Genomic DNA, 23,081 nt, shown 5'->3' with positions numbered 1-23,081 from the left:
ACAGCCATATCTGAAATGATCAGCAACCAAAGGCAATTCGTAAGGCTTAGGTGGACTGTTCTAGAAGCTGATAATGTGGTATGTTGATGTTTGTTTTTAAAATGGGTTTGGTTTTCAGTATAGCTAGAAAATGGCTCCCTGCTATACAGCAGGATTAGAAAGTGAACTCCTGGAGTCAAATATCTCCCAGCAAAATTAAACAATCACCTCATGCACACCTTCTCAAACCGCAAGCCATGAGTGTCAGCCAAAGGAGGCTGCAAAAAGACAAAGAAAATACTATGCAGCTTATTAATTTTGATGTGAGAGATGGAAGGTAAGAAATATTTGAGAAGATGATAAAGAACTATCCTATTCTATATGAAAAGTTTTCAAATAATTTGAAGAACCACCATGATAAATGTACATTGTAAATCTGGGCTCCTTTAAGTCTACAAACCCTCTAAGTTGCAGCAGCAGCCCACATCAATAAAATTTATCTCTTCCTCAATCTGTACATTCACAATGCATAAAATAGTACCAGCCCTATTACATTCATATTCATGACAAGCTCAGGGAACCAGAAGACAAGCAGTACTTGCTAAGGCACAAAAGCAATGTACAAGTCTCACATAGCTGCATTGCCCATGTTTCTCAAAAATGAACCTCAGCTCAGAGGAGTGATTTGCTTCCAGGAAACACAAAAGGCAGACACGCTGTGCCATGCTGGGCAGAAAAATGCAAACAAATACAAATGCAAACAAATGCAATTTATGGTTTTACACTGAATCTAAAGCGCGCGCACACACACACACACAGACACACACACACAGACACAGACACACACACAGACACACACACACAGACACACACACACAGACACACACACACAGACACACACACACAGACACACACACACAGAGAGAGAGAGAGAGGTTTACTGAGGGAGCTGGCAGAAGTGCTCACCAACCCACTTTCAATCTTTTATCAGCAGTCCTTGCTAACTGGGGAGGTCCCAGATGACTGGAGTTTAGCAAATGTGACGCCCATCTACAAGAACGCAAGAGGGGCTGGAAGGAGGATCCAGGGAACTACAGGCCAGTCAGTCTGACCTTGGTGCCAGGGAAGGTTATGGAGCAGATCATCCTGAGTGCCGTCACATGGCACATACAGGACAACCAGGTGATCAGGCCCAGCCAGCATGGCTTCATGAGAGGCAGGTCCTGCTTAACTAACCTGATCTCCTTCTATGAGAACGTCACATGCTTAGTAGATGAGGGAAAGGCTGTGGATGTTGTCTACCTAGACTTTAGTAAAGCCTTTGACACCATTTCCCACAGTATTCTCCTGGAGAAACTGGCTGCTCATGGCTTGGACAGGTGTACTCTGCTGGATAAAAACTGGCTGGAAGGCCAGGCCCAAAGAGTTGTGGTGAATGGAGTTAAATGCAGTTGGTGGCCAGTCACAAGTGCTGTTCCCCAGCGCTCAGTTCTGTTTGGTATCTTTATCAATGATCTGGACAAGGAGATCAAGTGCACCCTCAGTAAGTTTGCAGACGACACCAAGTTGGGCAGGAGTGTCAATCTGCTTGAGGGAAGAAAGGCTCTACAGAGGGATCTGGACAGGCTGGATCATTGGGCCAAGGCCAGTTGTACGAGGCTCAACAAGGCTCAGTGCTTCAGTCACAACAATCCCCTGCAATGCTACAGGCTTGGGGAAGAGTGGCTGGAAAGCTGCCCAGCAGAGAAAGGTCTGGGGGTGTTGGTTGACAGCCGGCTGAAGATGAGCCAGCTGTGTGCCCAGGTGGCCAAGAAGGCCAACAGCATCCCGGCTTGTATCAGGAATAGTGTGCCCAGGAGTAGGGCAGTGATCGTGCCCCTAGACTCAGCACTGGTGAGGCCACACCTTGAATATTGTGTTCAGTTTTGCGCTCCTCAGTACAAGAAGGATACTGAGTTGCTGGAGCGTGTCCAGAGAAGGGCATCAAAGCTGGTGAAGGGTCTAGAGAGCAGGTCTTATGAGGAGCAGCTGAGGGAACTGGGGTTGTTTAGCCTGGAGAGGAGGAGGCTGAGGGGAGACCTTATCACTCTCTACAACTACCTGAAAGGAGGTTGTAGTGAGGTGGGTGTTGGTCTCTTCTCCCAAGTAACGAGCAACAGAATGAGAGGAAATGGCCTCAAGCTATGCCAGGGGAGGTTTAGACTGTGTATTAGGAAATATTACTTCACTGAAAGGGTTGTCACAGATTGGAACAGGCTGCCCAGGGAAGTGGTTGAGTCACCATCCCTGGAGGCATTTAAAAGACATTTGGATGTGGTGCTTAGAGACAAGGTTTAGTGGTGAACTGGCAGTGTTAGGTTTATGGTTGTACTCGATGATCTTAAAGGTCTTTTCCAACCTATAGGATTCTGTGTTTATTCTAGTAGATATTCTGCCATGTTTTTTCAGAGTAGTTAAGTTATGACCTCAGATGTCTGTCCCAACAATACTTCGGAGATGGCAAAAAGGGGTATTTCTTTACAGCCACAGTTCAAATTACAAGGTATTACCTGGATATGCTGACAGAATTGGGTTTGCACTAACAGATGTGCTGTGAACAGCACCAGCAGCTTCAAGGCAGACATGCAGTCCTCTCTTTCACGCCAGCCAAGGGCCACGGAGACTGCCTGTGGACGATGATTCCAGGGAGAATATGCAAAGCCCATCATCATGCCTTGCTCTACAACACCACCACCACCACCACCCTCCCCCTTTATTAAAAAAAATTAAAATCCAAGAATTAAGAAAGTGGGAGATGAAGAACTATCAAACCCAGAAACATCCACAGAAATGTTCACTAGGTTTCTTAACTCTTTTATCAAGGAGAGAGACAACAGGTATCGTTTCAGGAGTCCAAAGAGGTTAAAGAGAGGGGAAGAAAAAAAAAATGCACACAGAAAAAAAACCCTTCCCACATGCTGCTGAGTATGATTTTTTTTGAGCCACATCTGTGATTTGGCTTTCAAAACACACAGTGAATCCCTCAAAGGTAAAATTAATGGTTGTACACTGCTTCTAATGCCATGGATACTATTCTGATACATTTGCTGGGAGAAACTTGGTCTGCCATAAGGCTGTACTGGGACAGTAACAAGAGGAATACGTTTTCAAGACATCTCAGAAAGCTGTCGAAGGAGCCTACTACTCAGGGAGAAGTAATACATTGCAATCTGCATGGTTAACGTTGACTCAGAAGATGGGTAGGAAGAGAAGCTTCATCAAACACACAAAAGGCTGCACTGAATGTTTCACAGCTGAACTGCTTTATATACCAAAGTATGTTCTTGCTGCCAAAAATACATAAAACCATGGGCATATTTCCTATGAGCTTTTACTAAAAGGCAAGGAATCTTCCTGGTAGAAGTAACAGCAAAATTTGTTCTCCCCCTTCCTCCCGTGCCCCTGTCGCCCAGGATAGCTGAGATGTTTTAAATTCTGCGTTCTGGGTAACAACATTCCAAATTTTTCAAATATTTGAAAGCAACATTCCCCTTTTGAAATACTTAATTATTATTTCTGCTAGGAGTATAGTAATTAACTTCTGCTTACCTACACTTAAATATGACATTCAGGAGGAGGAGTCTGAGAAAGCATACCTTCATGTTGAGGGGAATCACCAGACACAACAATATGATAAACTCACACTTCATCCATCTCTTTGCTCATACAAAATTGCATAAGGACACAAGCATGCTTAGCATGAAAATCTACTGTGGCATAAAATATCCAGCATATTCAAAGCTCACCACAGCTTCATAAGAACTGCATGTGAAAATCTTACCATAACCACACACCTACCTAGCAAATCACACCTGCTAAAGAGAATGGAACTTGAATTTAAAATTGTTTCTCCAGGTTGAGCTATGGAAATACATTGTATTTCACAAAGTGAAAGTGCTGAACAGCAATCCAACAAGAAGAAATAATAATTTTTCAAAATGTAAATTTAAAAAAAAGATTAGCTGATTACTGATAATCTTAAACATTTAAACAAACCCATCCACATAGTCAAAACTTGCTCTTTAGTGGTTAAACTACTGCAGGAATTTTGGCACAAAGTCTTTTTACAAATTAAGTATTGTTTTACACGTCCCAAATGTGTTAGTCATAAACATTAGCAGAGGAATACAAATCACAACTTTTTAATAACCCTGCAGTAATTCCGAACTTGTTCATCTGAACTTATTTAGCTTGTTTTTCCTTCATGACTGGATAAAGCAGACTGCAGGATTTTGTGCAGTGCCAGGTCTTGGCTCCATCAGTTGTTCATTAAACAAGATGTGGAATTTAGCATTGGATTGAATGCACATGGGAACTCATGTGAAGCTGCTCATATATCATTGATAGCTCCGTTGCTAACACAGAGTTTATCCAAGACCGTACATTTTTCGTTGACTTGAACAAAGCTGTTCACCATCCTCTGTTTTTGACGTCAGTGGACAACTACCCACTAACAGTATCTGTCACTACAAAATGCTTGGAATTTCCTCACTTATAAAAGCTGGAAAGTTTCAAGTACAGACCTTTCATTAAAAAAAAAAATAGTACACATTATTAGATTTTCAGGATGAGAATATTTTGTGATTATTAGGATAGGACATTTTAATTCTCACTGAATATTTTTTCCAGTAACTTAAGAACTCAGATGTAAACAGCACCACTAACTGTAAGGAATGGATGTTTAAAAACATAATTTTTCTCTTCTGTTCCTGAAAACCATGGACTCAAATGTATGCTAATTCCTCCACACATAAGCACCACAGTGAGGTGATTAAGATTTCCCACATTCACTGGATGCTACAATCATTCCAGCAGGATCAATGTTGGACAGTATCTAGCATTTAACAAATATGTAGAAAACCACCACCCCAGCATAAACCAGGCTATTTACATTCACTGCCTCTTTTCTACACCTCCTTGATTCTTGCAAGTGAAATGGCCCACATTGAAGAAAGTCATACTGGTGGAGGCTCCCTCTGGAGCACAGAATTACCTCCTGAGAACAACATACAATGCTCCTTCTAGGCGAGCTCAGTGCAGGCTGCCTGGGTAGCCCTCACTGCTCGCATGAGCCAGGAGCAGAACAGCTGACTGCATGCAACCAGTTCAGACATCCATCTCGACACAGAGACGTATTCTACCCCTGCTGGAGGTTTTTGTGCTGACAACAATGCATTTCAACCTTGATCTAAAAACCAAGCTGCTGCTTCACAAACACACCACTCGCTTCTGACCCCTCCGATTTGGCTGAAAGCAAACAAACATATCAACAAAACCCAGAACTTCATTGGTACAATACAGTAGAAAGTCCCCCTTTTCAGTGTGTCACGATACCATCAGCTATTAGCCCTGAGACTGACATTCATTTTTAAACATCCAGTTTTAATCTTCTACGGAACTCTGGATTTACTATCTTGAGACTCCCATCTTCCCCAAATGTGTTTCCATTCTTTTCTCTATGGAAAACCGCTTTCACAGAGAGCAGTTCTTTCACCTTTGTTTTTCAGGATGCTAATATTTTATGTATGACATGCATATAATACATCTATCTATATCATAGTTATAAAAGGTTATAGTCATAACAAGTCTATCTCACTGTAAAAGTGTGATCGTGTTACTCTGCTTACTAGACATAACCCATATCCGAAATACCAGGTATCTGTTGCTTCAGGCGGTTGTGACAAATCACAGAAATGTCATAAATGACTTGTTCACCTCTTGGAATCAAAGCTCTGTATTTTTCCAATTATGTCATCCATCTATGAAGGAACATAATTATTCATTGATTTGATTACTAAGAAATGGTGTTATTTCGATTTTCTACATGCAAGGTGAACAAACACAAGTACTACTAATGGCTGAATGTCTCTAGTTCTAGACACAGAAAATAAGATATACCTGACCAGATCTACAGATACAACTTTCTCCCTTTACAGGAGGGAATGGACAAAAAATCAAATTTATTTTTAAAAATAGAAAAATTAGTAAAATCCTAAGGACTACTCTGTCAAAATGGATAAAGCAACAGAAGTATTGAAGAAATTATATTAAAAGCTTGTTAGTGACAAGTTTCAGTTCACAAAAATGTATGTACTCCTATTCTCAAAGGACAACTCATCTCTTTTGAAGTGATTGCACTAGGAAAGGTATATCCTACCAAAAAAAAATATAAACACTTGCAAGAAACCTGCAGCTGCTTCACCTTATTCTGAAAGGAGCTTCAATTTTCACAACTGCATGATCTCTGAGAAACAGTTCCAAGCAGATGATACGATCTGATCTTTGGCTCCAAGGCCATTCCCATATGTACTTTAGAAATAGTGCCCACACTGGCTTTACAGCTCTCCAGTTTTGTAGAATTTTATCTTCTGAGTGAGCCTTGTCCCTCTTATCAGGGTTCTCTCACTCTGCTATTGTGACATCTTCAAAGAAAGAATGTAAAGTCAGAGCTAACATCTTTCTGATAGGAAGGATCTGACTGGTGATCTTCCCCCCACCCCCCTGCCATTTGAATATTTATATGTGTACATATATATATATTTATAAATGTTTAGATTTCATCAAAGAAAGACGGAGAACATAGATCAATTTTGTCCAACTGATCAGTCAAGTATTCGAAGAAGCTGCCTCTCTGTGGAGTAAGCAGAGAAACTGAATTTATGCAAAAGATGTTCCATACATGTCTTTAATTTGTATTTGCATTTTGCATTTATGGAACGAGAAAATTTTAAAGGATGTAGATGCTTTCCTTCTACAGAGCAGCAGTGGGTCATTTCTGCATTTCATTAATATATGAAGCCCAAGATCCTACTTTCACATGATCTTTCTTGTGATAGGGAGGTATTCTGTAACAATGTTCTTAAATGCTTCCCTTGACTGGTGAGAGTAACAGTAATAAAAGGTCTCTACCTTCATCGAATGGAAATCAAACCATCTTTAACACCAGTCACACTAGTTCAAAACACCTATTTTGTGTTAGGTCCCTGTGTTGGTACTCTTATGTAAGACCATGCAATGTAAGACAGTGTATTAAGTAAGGGACCGCAAAAATCACAGTAACTTATCCATTTATCGGAAAATCTGTTGTTGAGCCAACAAAACAGCCTACAGCATATCCAGGATAATTCTAAAGTAGAAGAATATCCAAGTCCACAAAGCTAGGTTGCTTCCCATACAGAATCTTGTTCAGACCCTGCCTGCATACTTCTACAAGCAACTTCTATCATTGGCCCACCTTAAAGGACTTGAGATTCAAGGTTTCATCACCGTACGTCAGCTGATCTGCAGCAAAGTTTTGTATGAGCTCTTCTGGGCAGTAAATAATTCACGCTCTTCTAAACCTCCTTCATTGAGGAGAGACTGAATCTAGTACAATGCAAGTAGTAATGAGAAGTCCACATTAAACACTTTCACCAGGCACTGGAACACTTTCAAAGCTGAGTAATTATGATCCCCTATAGTTTCATAGATTAAGAAAAGCTAAAGAACAACTTTGAAGTTGCTTGTTGATGTCACAGAGTTAAGTGTTTTATATACTTAGCATACTGAGTTCCTAAAATAAACTTTTTTTTTTTTTAAGCCAGCCAGTCTTCTGCAGTGCGTAATGGCCAGTGTTTACAGGCAATGTAGGGACAGAACACAAAGTGCTTCTGCCTCCTTCATACCCATCCCAGCCTCCCAGTTATCAGCAGCATGTGAACCTTCTAAACTAGAGGCTTCATACAAGACCATCACATTCAGCAGGTATGGATCGATCTCTGAGCCTGTCCAAATCAAATACAATCTAAGGTCTATATTGCTATTGCTAACAGCTGTAGTAATAACAACATACTTCTACTAGTTGAACTTCAGAAACACATGAAAAACATTTCAAAGTTGTTAAATTGAATGGCAAGGAGAATAATTCTGATCTGCACCATTTTCTTCAGGTTAATTTATCCTGAATATTCAACAGTAGGCATATCTACGAGCAAGAGACAGGATTATCTGAAGGAAACTGTCTATCCTCAAGCCCTGCTGTCAGCAGAAAAAAATGAATCGTGAAGCCTCTGAAAACATCAACTCTTGCCACTTTGTGTCAGGTATGGCAAATTATTTCTATTATTTTTACAATTAAACAAACAAACAAACAAAAAAACCCAGGTAAGTTGAAGCCATAAAATCACCACCAGTGGAACCAGGAAGCCTTTGTTCCCATTCTCTCATGTCTTTGCAGTATCAAGCAGCCTTCACTTTTTGCTGGGTATGTATTCTGCTAAGTGAATAAAGACTTAGTAATCGATTTAATTACACTCACTAATAAGCTTTTCCTTTTCAGCTGTTAAAAACACTTAATGATTCAGATTCAGTTTGTAAAAATTATGAGGTGTTCTTTTAAAATCTTCATCCAAGAAGTTGCTCAGGTACTGCAAAGACAACCAAAGGCAAGCCTACGCAGGCAGGGGCAGGCAGGGCTGAGTTCTTTTGCCTGTTGCGTTCCCAGCTGGCCAGACACAAACCAGCTCCAGCCCAAAACATGCAACTGTTTTCATGTGATGTGTCCAAGGTAATAGGCTTTATTTAGATACAACACTGCAATAATACCTCTATATAGCCTCAAGATCAGAGCAGGCTCCCATCAGACGGCTCAGAGGCCAGGCAGCTGAGCTCTTTCCTCCACCAGACACGCTGGCTTCAAAATGCTAATAAATGTTATCGGGGTTGCTTTCCCTATAGCAAGTGACAATTCTCACATGAAGTCCCTTTCATTCAAGACTGTAAATATATACCTTAAGACACGAGGACAGAAGAAATCCATACCCGGTTATAATGGAAATCAGGGCTCAGTCCTGCAAATTCTTACTCTGACTCAAAGCTCCTCTGAAAGTCAGTGGAACCACTCTCATGAGCAATGTCCAGGTGGATAAGATTCTTATCCACCCGGCCTTATTGTCCTCTTGTCAATATTTTGTTTTTTAAATTAAATTACTTGTATTCCAGTGCTGAAGTATAACAGGATTCTGTATGCAAACAAATACCAACAAATATGTCAACAACTCTCTAAACACTGCTTCCCAAAGTATTTCTGCAAGTCTACTGCCAGAGACGTTCCACATACCAAGCTGTGCACTGAGTTCACAACACATACAAATACAGTTACAAAAGCAAAGTCTAATTTTACAAAGGCTCCAAAATGATGCATTCAAATTTTGCTCACGAATAGTCACATGTGGAAGCCAGCAGCCTGTGTGTCTGCATCTTACCTACTCACTCTGACTGCTTTGCCTGTCAGAGAGCAAAGTCCAAACATAACTCTGAGTTGTTACTTTAAATATATCGGGAAATTCTACTCTCAGGACGTTACTTTACAGCAGCAGAAGCAGCCCACTTATAAATCACCCCATCTCATCCCATTCTGCCTTACCATACAAGTGTCTCAAAATACAGGACAATGATGCACAGTGTGCTGTGTGTCCCAAGTACATGCAGATCATTCAAGGATTGTCTCCCCTTGCACTTACTTCTTTTTTTGTTCCCTTTTACTTCTGACTGGTGATATCAGTAAGATACATAAATATGCTTATTTCACCATGTCAGGGTGAGATTTATTAATTTGGTTTTACACTAGTCACACACTTGAATCGACAGGAAAGCATTTTAACACAGCTAAAAACAGGGTTTTTTTTTAACAACAGAAGTACAAATTCAATGCAGAGTAACAGAAACTCATTTCAGCATTCAGAGCTCTCAAGTAAGAGTTTAACAGAATAGAAGCTTGGAAATGTGATAGAGGAAACTTCCATTAAGTGTACAAGTCCAATTTCCAATTAATGTAAACTAAAAGTGCCAAATAATAATCCAAAACAAAAACATCCTTCATCCTCCCCCTGCCCCGCCTCTAGTAGATTTAGTTTAACAGTATCCAGCCCAACTTCTTTTGACTGCTAGTTGGGTAAACAAAGAGACAACTGACTTTAAGATAATTCCCAAAACGATAGAAAATAGGACTAGGGATGAGATATAATGCAGTTTTGCCACTATTAGCTAATGTCTTTATAAGGTGCCTTGAGAGCCACAGAGGTAAGGAGAGTAGCTCTGACAATGCAGACATACCCCCTACCCAAACATTCTGGTTTTATGAAATAACCTTTGCTTACATGAAAAGGGCATCCTAATAAAATTAAAACCAAAAGCAAATAAAAAGGGATATTTCAAGATAGACAGCTATGAAGTTTTCTCAAGAAATCTTAGTTTACACATATATAGGAATAAGTTTTCTGTCCAGAACGTCTTCGAATTTAAACAAATGAGAAGGCTACTACTAGTACAGTTACAGACACTTGTAGCCTGGAAAGGATCATATCAGTGCAGAGTTACATGTTCCCAGAGCAGACATGGAACAAGTTGGAGCAGTCTGGGACTTACACATGCTAAGCATACTGACAGTAAACGTTCAGGAAAAGCAAAAAGGAGGGGAAAAAAAGTTGAATCACACCCTAACTAAAAAGGCCTCGCTGGTACAAAAATCTTTGCATAAGTTAAGGTCTATACAGAAAGACACAGCACTAAAAATACAATGCCTCGTGGTTTAAAAACAACAGAGGAAATTTGAAGAGAAAAATGGAATTAGGATGGAAGTTTGTAGGAGAGAGAAACAAGAAGAAAACAGAAGAAACAAAAGCAAATGTAAAGCATGAAAAGAAGCTTGTTGAAGGAAAAGATAAACAAGAACAAACATTAGTACCTTAGGGGTGGGAGGAAGGAAAAAAAACCAAACCTGCTGACTTATTTCATATCAGACTAGGAATTAATTAATATTCAACTGTATTTCCCTTAGCTACCAATCTATTTACATCTAAACTATCAATAGTTTTATCTATAGCCATAATAAACCACAGATTAAGTATCTTCCCTTAATTTTTGAATCGCCTCCAAAAAAAGGTAAACAACATTCTAGAAGTGAAAGATTACAAATTGGGGAACCCCAAGAAGATTTGCAGCTATCCGTGAAGATAAAAACCAGACATGGACCTTTGCAAAAGGATATGGTCAAACACTAGAGGCAGAATTCTACTGCAGCTGGAGACTAAAACTCAGATAATGAATGCTGAAATATGTAAGAAGAAAAATATTTCCTCTTTTATAATTCGGATGGAGAATAGTGAAAAACGAAGTAATATAGCTCACTTCAAAGTTGTCTTGAATTTTTATGGAGAGTAGACCTTCCAACCTACAGCCACCAACAAGTAGCTGCTTTAGTGGAAATCACATCACTTTACGCTACCCCTTAAAATCAAGAAAGTAATCCAATTCAGAAAAAATCACAAATGTAGACCAAACGTTTTGAAGAATTCCAGAAAGGGTTGTGCTGAAGAGGGATTTGGGGAACTGAAGACAGCGGCGGCAGCGGCGATGTGGAGCTACCAAAAAGGTGTCTACCAATTCATTGCGAATAGCATGAATCTCTCATTTCTCCCCCCCCCATTTTTTAGCTGCATGTTGTTTTTGCTGAATGCTATACAGTTAATACAGACTTTTCTGCTGAAACATTATGCCCATACTCACAGCAACAGATGAGCATTCCTGAACTACTTTGCTACCAGAAAGTATGCACTTTATTAGCCTTATCATTGATAAGACATTGCTCAGAACTTTCCATTGCCCTAAACATGAAAATATTAAGTGAAAACAAAACCGAAGCCCTGAGCAACACTGGAGGCATTATGATACACATTTCGTTGTTATCTGAGCTATCTTTAAGGTATCTGTCAGTCTCTCTCCAGCTGCCAGAGACAGATGACCACAAGAGCGCCCTGCTCCCCCCTTGCCCCTCAAGGTCCTTTCTACAACAATGCAGCCAGCATTCTACCAGCCCCACTTTGTTCTCCAGTGCTACAGCAAGTGTGGCCAGGTCTCCCTACTCACCATGGAGGGTGGATATGGATGACATCCTGTGGCCTGCTCTTCAGGTGAGCTGCTGTCTCTCTCGCGAAGAGGACTTTGAGTATTGGTTCTCCTGCACTGATGACAGCATCCTCAGATGAAAGTATAGCAGGAGACTGTTCCAGCTGCTGGCAGATGGCAACTTGTATTGTACACTCCTCAAACATTTCTAAGATCTTCACGAATAAGACACCAGATTTATCTGGAAAGTAAATTAAAATGAAAAATAAAAATGCAAAGTCTGGATAAGGAGAAAGACATTCTCACACTCTGAAGACCTGCATCCCTCTGCTCTCTGCAGATCTGTCTCACTGCAAAAAATCCACATATGAGTAGAGTAAGTTGTCCCACCAAAAGACTTATGTTAAGGTTTTCTGGTCATTTTTCTTTTCTTTATAGATACTATTAACCGTGGAGACAAAGGCCTGCCTGCACTTCTTCCAAACATCAATGAAATCACAGACTCCTTACAAGAAGCCCTCTCCCACCACGTTTGAACTTTTTCTTCTTGCAACTCATTCACTTTGTTCAATCTTTTTTTTTTAATTAGATACTGCACAAAATATATTTATTTAAAGACAGAATAATCACACTGTGTTAAAAGTGAAGCTGTGCTTTCCTTCCTTAACCTTTCTCAAAGCAACAGTTGTCAGGGTCCAAGTTAGAAGAGTACCTGTTAGGTACAAAGCATCTAAAAGCTGTCGATTCACATTTAGAGATGAATGTGGAAAAAAAGGGAGAAAGATAGATGTACTTCCTAAAAGTAATTACTGCAAAACTGATCATCCATTTTATCAGTAGACAATCAGGATACAGATGGCTCTTGTTTTAAAGCAACATGAACAGATACCAGCATCCCCACTGTTCCATTCTATCTAAGCACTTTTTTCTACACTGAACAAGAAACAACTCCGCACTGAAGCGAAATCACTTCCACCTCTCTTTGCAGTCAGTGCAGGGCAGCAGCTACTCAGACAGACCTGCATCTGTACTGTAAGATTACATAAGATTTATCCTCTTTCTCACCTAGCCCTGCTCAGATTTGCACTCTAGTCACTGAGGGGGCAGTTATTGTTACCCACTTAGCAAATGCTATGAGGAGTTAGAGGGGTAAGACAGGATGCCAGAGGACAGGGATAGCAAAGCCCCAGTTCTACCCATTTTGATTCACAAGTTGCACTGGGAAAAACACAGCATCCCCAGAAAAACAGCTGATATAAATTATTGTCTTCCCACAGCAAAGAAGAAGCAGGGGACTAACCGTGAACGTGGTACTGGAACTTAATGGCAGAGCTGTACTAGTTCTTTGTTTGTTTATTTTAAGGCTCATTTCACAATTGTGAATGCCTTTCCTTTGGAAAATAAATCAAAATATTTTAGTTTCAGTTTATGAGAAACTTCAAAAAAAAAAAAATTAACCCAACCCTCAAGAAACCCAAACCAAAGAAACTGGGCCCTAAAACCTTTCAGGTTTATTAAATAAAGTTCAATTCTACAAAAAAAGGAAAATATTTTGTCCCTGTTTTGTATTCCACAGTCTTTATTACATTTTATACTGAATCTGAAATAAAGCAATTTTGAAATATAAAACTGAAATGTTCTGAAAACCACTTTTATGTGAACCAAATTTTCATCACACGCAACATGCTTCTGCAAAGCGTTCTGTTTCCCATGAACTGGTATTTTCCAGCAGGATAAAGGGTTCCACCAGAAAGTCCCCCATGTGATGTACATAAGCTACTTCTGTCCAATCCTATACAGCTCAACCTCCTTTTCCAGATCTGAGAAGCTGGAGTAAGAGAATCGATCCTTTCTGCCAAGCCCTTTGAGACTGGCTGATGAAGAGAGACGGTTGCCACCACTACTCTCCTCACTGCTGTCAGCTTCTCACAGAAAGCTGTAAGATTGCAATGCCTCTCCGAATACTCACTACGCTGTGTTAAGGTCTGCTTATGTGCAAACCCCTGCTAAGTGTGAGCATGGACTAGTTTTCTACGCCTAAAGGCAAGGACTTAGAATGTTCACACTTGAATTCTGTTTTGCCTGACTAGCTGCAGTTGTGGTCCTCTGACAACCCCAAGTCATCTGGCACGCATAAACAAATTCTCCCAACCACAAAAATTCTCAGCCTTCAAAGTAACTGAGCATTTACCTCTCCCCTCTAGACATACTGCACAATTTGCATTTTCATCCACTTTTAAAACCAAGTCACAAAAAAATCAACTTCAATTTTGAAACACACCAACAGTTTATTAAAAAGAAAAAAAAAAAGTATTAAGACAGCTTGTGAGAGAGACTGTTCATCACTTATGAGCTACTTCCGAGTGTTTCTTATGTGCAGAATTTTATGACAATTCTTACTGGTCAGCAGCGTATATGTTACTCAGGTGATAAAGCAGCTTGAAGACAATGAATGACAATTTAATAACATTTTTCTTTTAAATACCTCTGACTATAAAGCAGTTAAAAATAGTAGGTAAATCCAGAAATCTATCTATATGAAAGCTTCTAAAAGACATTGGAGGAAAAAACCCTACCAAGGTACCAGTCTCTCTTGCAAGCTAGCCTTAGAGTTGGTGCAAACACTGGGAGCTGATACTAAATGAAGCTGAATGCTTCTACATTAAAAGCAGCACGATTTCAACAATTAGCCAAGTCTCACACTTGGCACACACGCTTATTCTACAGAACCACAATCTTATTTGTTTATTTAGATGCACAGAGATAGTTTAATTTAATTACTCAGAATTTATTATTACTGTTGATAGAACACTCTCTGGAACAACATGGCAAAGCACTTTGGATTCCTGGCATGTGATGAAACACCCAAGTTCAGAACGTAGCTTCGTTTTTAACTCATTTGGCTCTTGTATTGTTATGTCAATCAAAAATAAATCAAACATATGTGGCTGCACACTGAAGGGAGAATTTGCGGGTGAGGAGATGGGCTGGATCACTGCAATTTCTACAGCTTCCAGAGAAGTTTACTTGTTTGTTCATCCATGTGAAAAGCTTACTTTAAGGTTCTGCGATGTTCTCTTTCACCCTTGGATAATTCACAGAAGTTCTCGCTTGCTTGCTGAAGTCCTCATTTACTTAATTTCACCTGCAAAGCAGGATTACAGCCCAAGAAATTCAAACCTGGAGATGTGCAGGTTTCATGGCAAATCCTAGCAATCTCAAAAAAGGAAGAATACCTTACAATAATATGTATTTTAAAAGGCGCAAGCAATAACTGCATTGCAGTCCTGCCCATTCCTACACTGCATATTCCTTCATTTCCCATTCTGCTGTCTAGAGCATTCATGAATTTCTTTCTTCAGGGTTGGTTTTTAACAAAATCAATGAGCTAATCCAGCTATATTGCAAAGCCACCAAAGCACATGAGCAGACCCTAGGGAAAGGAAGGAACAAGTGATGGAAAGGAGGGAGGTAGGCAGGAAGGGACTGAGCGAGGATGGTTCTTCTAGGCTGGATTAAGCCAGTTTCAAACACTATACAGTCACTTTTTCCCCTATGGTGCCAAGGCTGGCCTGTCCTGGAGAAGCTCCTTCAGCACACAAGAAGGACAGGCAAGATGAAGTCCCTGAACAGAGATACCAGCTGTTCAAGGTGCGTGGTCCACAGGCACATTTGATACCATAAGCATACATACATTATACAACTCTTGGCCAGACTCTCTTTCATCCTTTTTGAGCCTCAATGTCCACAATGGATAGGCACCATGTTACGGTAATGAAAGTGTGGGTCAGAGCACACCTAGTATTATCTTTCAACCACCAACTCTAGGTATAACGCTATATAGTGGAGGGACCCTGAGAAAGAGGGAAGGAATAAGAACTGCAGGAACCTATGGAATGCTCACTTTAAAAAACTTCATTTTACTTCCTTGAAAGTAACCTTTCTTCTCCCATCGAAAGACAAGTCCACATGCACACTCACAGAGAGTGAGCATACAGCCACCTGGACGTGTTTAGAAATCTTCCACCCAAGCAGCAGCTCGAGGACTGCTTAACAAAGCTCTTTTTTGGTGCCAGATATCTCTGCAACAGTGCAATGCTTGAGGGAGATAAAGACTGAAAACAGAGAGCTGCCTGATCAGTATCAGGCATAGGTACGTTTCTCAGCAAAGGCCTGGGCACTCTGAGCTACTGGTGACAGAGGGCAGCTGCAGCTCGGTGGTCCTAGAACATAGCCTAGCAAGGACAGCTGCCCCTTCCAGCACGCCTCTTGTAGCCTTCACACAGAGTCAGCTGGAAAGTCAGAGAAAACATCCACTGACACAGGCTCAAGTATCATTTGAAAGATCTGGCCCTGTGAATATAAACCAAGAGCTTATTCATCCCAGGGTCATGAAGTATAAATTCAATCCCTGATACACAAGATTTGTGGTGCCATGAAGAGAGATAGAAAGGCACTGATAAGAATGTTTGAGTGTGAATTTTGAAGAGGTATTTAGGATGTCTCCTCTAAAGAGCACCATTTAAAAGGAGGGGAAATCAGCCACCAGGGCCTGTAATGCTCTCTTACTTCTAACAGAATTTTCCACAAGAAAAAAAAAACACCTTCACAAAGACATGCAGCAACATGCTGTAACTAGGTGCTGCAGCAACTAGTGATTCAAAAGGTTGGTCACAGAAGGGCCATAGTACAAGAAAAATCAGGTACTAGTGATGAACTGGGTTAGTTTCCACCTGTAAAGGTCACATGCAGAACACTGCTGTGGTAAGTGCCACCCACTGGAAGGCAACAGACACAAATCATTGCTAGATGGACCGTGATCAAACAAATTATTTCCTCCAGACCTCACAAGTGGTCCAGAATGAGTGAAACCAGCAGGAGAGACTGACTGGTGGGAGGAACAAGCCATTTAAGCAGGGTAGTATTTCTGGTAAAGCCTCTCTACAATTGACAAGAACCTCCCTCACCTCCCAGCCAAGAAACAAGAAGCTCTGACAAAAGCCATCCAGCATCCCTGTCATGAAGGGGCTGGACAGGCAGATTCAGCACCACCCCACCAGCATACAGAGGAGCCACATCTTCAGGCTCCTCTGAGATCTATGAAGAAATCCTGATCCAAGCCAAGGCAAATGGGTCAGCAACCTCTCACTGCTACAGTTAGCAGAATCTTTGAAATCACAGGGAAAGGTCTTTTTGGCAACAGTAGTAATAGAGCAAACATGGCAAAGACCTTGGGCATAATTTCCAAAAAAGTCTGCTGTTTCACAATTGTGTGATCAAAATAGGCCTGTATTTTATGTATGGGTTTAGAAAAACAACCAGTAACTTCTTGGCAGGAGAAAAATATTTATTTAGGACTACTAAGAACACAGACACTAGTTCTGATTCAGAAAGTCCCAGAGTCAGAGATCTTTGGAAGACAGTTGGAAGAATACTTCGGCGAATATCATCAAGTATTAGCCGCGTTATGTTTTTTCCTAGGCATTTTGACTCTTGTCACTGCCAGAAACAGGATCCTAAGATAGAGGAACTTTTGGGCTGACCACCCAGCAGATCTGCTCTTATGGCCATAGTTAATATTTAATTCCAGGTGACCTCTGGGATGTTGGTGTCTCACTCCAATTTGCAACCTGGACATGAAGTAGCTCAATTAAATCCGAAAAGATATTTCAAGAACATGGGCGATGAAGTAGTTTTACTCTGAATGCATCAGTTTCCCTGGTTAGTTCCTTTCATTTCTGTTTATTATTTCAGTACACAGGGTGATGCTGCCCTTCAATCATATACCATGTCATATACCATGACATCAAAACATGTTTTGACGCAGTACTTTGCAGATGTTCTGCATTACTCTGAATTCCAGGAGGGTTAAAAAAAGAAAAAAAGGAAAAAGAACCAAACAAAAAACAAATAAAAACCCCCTCCCCCCTTCCTTTGGAGATCACGGACCCTGAGATCTTGAGCCTTTTGAAAACTGGCAGAGTGAAGTCCCTTAATCTTCAGACCTAACAAAGTGGCTTCACAGCAGATGCATGTATTTAAGCCACATCAACACTGACTGTACATGGTCACAGATGATGCACTGGCGATGCCGAGGGCAGCCTAGGAGGGAGGCTAGGAAGAAAGCCAGTCTGCTTTGACTCCTAACAACCAAAAAGCAGTTTGAAGAGAAGAAGAGGAAAAACACTGAGGAGCACAATTTTAAAAAAAATGTTTAGACATTCTGGCTTCAGTGCCTGAAATACAATTCTAAAGTTTGTTTTAATAACTCTGTCACTACCAGCAAGGAAGACAAATGAGAAGAAAAATATAGAAATATGACTGCATATTTTATGTTTCTCTTGCTACACAGTGACAGGAAGCTGAACACACTGCAGGGAGGAGATCCCTGGGACCTGATGTATGGAAATGCATCAGATGTTGACATCAGTAAGACTCTACGCAGTTTCACCTCACTCAGGTAAATTTTGCTAAAATGTTACTGTTCAAGTGTTTCAAAAGAGCACCTGTAGCCTTAAATGGAAAGCTCGCAAAGGGAACAAACCCTCTTTAGAGTCAGTTGATAGAACTCCAGCAGCAGAGCCATCCCTGTGAGACCTACAAGGTGAGGAAAAGTGCTTTGGGTCAGGAAAAGTGCTTCAGGACAAGTTGGGGTATGCAACACCTCCCAGGTCCTGAAGAGGAAGACAGGGCAGAGGGTAATCTATCACGTTCTGCACAATTTGAATATGTTAGCTGGGGTAGCCAGTGCACCTCCATGCAGATCAAGTCAGGAGAAGTAACAGTACCACTACCACCACCACATCAGCAAAAGCAAACCAAAGGCAGGCTGGCTCTGTGACAGTGGGTATGCTTGAATTTTTCAATTTTCCATTCTTCCATGAGAATTTAAAAACCTGGCAATGTTGAGGGCCTACATCTCATCCACAGGGCTGAAGGACACATGTGCATCTCAATGTAACTGAACGTAGCAATAATACTCGAGGTAGAAAGACATTCATAAAGACCACAGTACCAATGCAGAAAACAGTGAACTACAAGCACACAGAACAGATCTTACAAACACAGAAGAAAACTGGAGTGTACAGCTCTGCTCCACTGATCAATCTGGAAAAAAAAATACTCATATGCAAGCATGAAGAATAGCAGAGTAAAAATTATTATCATTATTATTATTATTGAGATAGTAAAAAGTCTCTAGTAATAAAGAACACACACACCTACCAGTACATATACATGTGGACTATCATGCAAAGCAAGAATGATGAAATTAACAGAGAAACTCCTCAGCCACAAGACTTACCCCATAAGTCACATGGATGAAAGAAACCAAACAAGCAGGGCAAGAGGCACAAAGAAGAGTACTTCAACACCTTCCTTTTAAATCAGTAAAAAAAAAAGTTATACTCATACAAGTAGAGCTTTCTGAAAAAACAAGACAAACTCATAAGAAAACCCAAGGGACTGGGAGGAAGATAAGATTGCTTGAAGTGATGTTAATCTTTGACAAACTGCTAACAAATATTTGTTTTGTGCATGTGCAAAGGCAGTCAGGACAACCTGTATTTGTTCTTACCAGCTAAATAGTCACAATGCAAAATTCTTGATCTTAATGATGTCTGAATGATACGAGAGATGGACAGATGCTTTTAAGAAAAATGCTGTTACTTTTGCTCAAAGAGCTATCAAACAAATCATATACATGAACTGCAGTTTATAAGCAATTTTTGTACTGTGCCTGACATGGTTAGTTGACATTTCTAAAGAACATGGCTGAAAAGTTAAATTATACCTTTACTTAACTGCCAAATTCTTCAGAAATGTGAAGTACAAGCAATACAGGTGTTACCCTCAAGTCAAATTTCTACTAATCCAAGCTAAAAACTTTTATAAAATTACATTTCCCACTGGAAGTACACAGGATTTTGTGCAATTGACGTTGGGAATAGTAGTTACTGCACTAAGAATAACAGTCAACTCTGCATTTTGTTCTGAGGGACGGATCAGATACACATTATGGAAGTATAAAGTAAACAAAGAAAACCCCACTTTATGCCTTGTTTAATAAAGCAAACTAGCAACAAACTTCCGAATTTTCCTCCCTCGGTTATTTTTTTCAAAGGCATTATTTCATCCCAACATAATTTAATGTCTAATTGTCTAATCTGGGTTCCAAAACTGCAGTTAATAGACACCCTCCTGGGACAGCACGTAGTATCTGCAGTTAGCCAAGCCTATGTTTTCTGGTTCACTCCACAAAGTTTTACTTTCATTCTCAAGTGTAAAAAGTATAAAATGTCAAATTACAAGCATAAATCAGAAGAAAAACATCCTTCTGCTTGGCATCCCATTATTGTTCTTCCTCCTGCCTCATGTAAATGATTGCAGGTGCAGGCATAACAAACTCAGCAAACAGGTAGATACCAAGCAGACCCTTGCAATCCAAAGTGAACGCTGACAACCAGGTGGAGATTCCAACATATTCACAGCCTGTCCAAAAGCATCTGGTTGCTATTCTGATCTATACATGCTGTTATACTTCCTGGGCTGGTAACTTCTGAAGCCATTCAAAAAGATTTTTCTCAAAAACACACTAAGTCTTGAAGGCATGATGGCTTCTTGCCACATCTATATTCATTTTAAAAAGGCTGCTGAATTTGGTTGTGCTTTAAACATTATACATTCTTTATACGAACATATGTAAGCTACTTTAAGTGACTGTGCATGCCATTATTGTTTGTCATAAGACGACAAAAACAATACAAAAAACTCTTGTTTGAAAAAGACAAGTTTACATTTGATTTTTTCCTTCCTAATGGTGTAATAAGTTCAGACAGTTGGGTAGCAGAAAAAAAAAGCCCACATAAATTTGGCCACTGGCCATCTCTCTAATTTAAAGTATTAACTCTTAAGTAATAAAACAAACTATCAAGAACTACGAAAATAAGCACCAACTAGCAAAGCTCAGACTTTTGTGATTTTAGGAGAATTTTGTGTGGTAAAAGGATATCCTGTTAAGGACTACCCATGTTTTCTTCATCCACAGAGATGGATTTTTGTGCCAGTCTCATGGCATTCAAATTGCTAAAATCTTTTCCTCCCGTCACCTTAACTAGTCACTGACACTGGAAGGGGGAGAATGATTGTTTATGTCCTCTTTCGTAAGCCTTTCAGCCTTCCTGAAAATGTGGTGTTACATGTGAAACTCTGTCCTCATCTCCAGAGCTTCACCCTCCTCCCCTCGTGTGTGTGTTCCACTTGCCTCAGCAAACTGAAGAATTGTTGCCCCTTGAAGGTCACCTACCCCTGAGAGGAAGGAGCAATCTGAAAGGAAACATCAATGGTTTGGGCTTATTATCAGTTTATTAACTAAATTCAATTGTAATCCAATCCCAAACCTTAATCTCAGGCCAACAAATACCAAATACCTTATATCAGATTACAAATGCTAGAAAATAATATGCTTCTGCATTTTAGGTAAAGAACTGCTTTGATAACAACTGCAAGGGAAAGAAAAACAATAGGAAAGAAAATGTACAGAAAGTAAAATTTCAGAAGTTACAGAAGGAATCTACATTAATTTCGTTCGAGTATTTTTGGTGTCCTCTCCTATAGAGAGGAAAGTTGTCTGAATGTAACTCAGAAAAGCCCTATTTTTGTTTCTGCATCAGCCAATCCCCATATAACCAGCAGATGTTGACAGGAAAAAGGTTTGGGTTTTTGTTGTGGTTTTTTTTCCTCTCTCTCAACTGCCCAGATCTCCTCTTTGCCCAAACAGGAAACTTCACAGGGAAGTTGCAGTGCTGCATACAGAAAAAAAGCTTGCAAATGGTCTAAAAGCCCTTGCACATAGTACTCTGAAACCATCAGCTTAACTGAGGGGAGACTTGCTGTTATGGGGACTGTGTACTTCTCAGCCTCTCTTTTATATCTTGTGAAGAAAAAAAAAAATCTAAATTTGTGGCAAAGAGCCTGACACCCATCTCTGTCAGAACTAAACCACAGCAAGCATCCAACCAACACTGTGTGGCATGGGCAAGCTTTGGTCTTCTCTCCTTTCAGGGCTCTGTCTGATATGGTTAGCTTCATTACGTTAAGTGGAATTACCAACCACCTTGCAAAAATGCACACCCTTAGTGAGTGCCTATCCCAACACAGGGACAGGCTACCGAACTCAATTTTGACCCAAAAATTGTCAAAATGAAGAAAGCACAAAGATTTCTTCTACCCTGCAGAGTGAATCAGCCAAGAGTAAGACCCCCATGCACTGTATAAAACCCAGAAAGTGCATGCTGAAAGGAGGCGCTCTTTTCTGGAGTAGTGATTCATCCCAGTGACCAAGAGGCAGCCAAACCATAACGGCTACTTACAGAAAGGGGTCAGGGGAACAAACAGAAAGGAATTTTTAAAAAAATAAATCCAGAACAAGGTTTTTTTTTTATAACATGGATGTTGATATAACATAAAAGTAAACAAGAGCAAAGCAAAGGTCTAAAATTCTGTACCATGAAATGCCTAACAGGGGGAACAGCCCACACTTCTGGAAATGTTTTTCCTTACGTCTCAAATGGAAGGACAACTTCAAACTGATCTCATCTGAAATTGCTCCCCTTTGCCTTAGCAATTAAATTCTGGTCTGCATGTCTATGGGATATCCAAAATGACGTGACAGGTCTCCCAGCAACTAAGTTACTTCAGTCCTCCACATTAATCTTCAGGCTCCTTTGATAACTCATTGGAGTTTGTCATTTGAGAAGTTCTTTTCTCTACTTCTGTTGCCGAAGTCAGAAACGGTCCTGGAAACAGTGTGGTTTAGAAATATTACTGGGTAAAACAGAGGGGAAACAAAATCCAAGAAGAATCTCAGATTAGCGAGACACCCTTAGTATGAACTTAAAAAGATGAAAGCATAAAGTGGTATGCATTTGCTGTGCTGACACTTCACATTTCCAGACGAGAAGGAATTAGAAGGTTATCTAGTTACATTAGAAAAATTTCAGTCATTCTGACTGACATTTTTCAAACCAAACACCAATTTTATTTTGGTGACACGAAACAGTATGGCCATTCTAAGAACCAAACTACCAAAACAAATTTTGCCCTAGATGAAAAAATACCCCCAAAATATTATCACAGCTATTTCAATGATTATTTTATCATCCTCACGCTTTGGAATAAGG

At 40.2% G+C, this 23,081-nt stretch overlaps 1 protein-coding gene across 2 annotated transcripts in view; it reads right to left on the bottom strand.

Moving 5' to 3' along the window:
• The window catches only part of SPIDR (scaffold protein involved in DNA repair), a 210,248-nt gene that overhangs the window by 115,815 nt on the left and 71,352 nt on the right, over positions 1-23,081 (bottom strand). For both annotated transcript variants that reach the window (XM_075084980.1, XM_075084981.1), the window contains exon 8: positions 11,923-12,142. In XM_075084980.1, the coding sequence (XP_074941081.1) occupies positions 11,923-12,142 (220 nt within the window). The remainder of the gene's footprint in view (positions 1-11,922; positions 12,143-23,081) is intronic.

The sequence above is a fragment of the Phalacrocorax aristotelis genome, chromosome 2, assembly GCF_949628215.1.
Source record: "Phalacrocorax aristotelis chromosome 2, bGulAri2.1, whole genome shotgun sequence".
NCBI lineage: Eukaryota > Metazoa > Chordata > Aves > Suliformes > Phalacrocoracidae > Phalacrocorax > Phalacrocorax aristotelis.
This window is presented reverse-complemented; position numbering and strand designations above follow the sequence as displayed.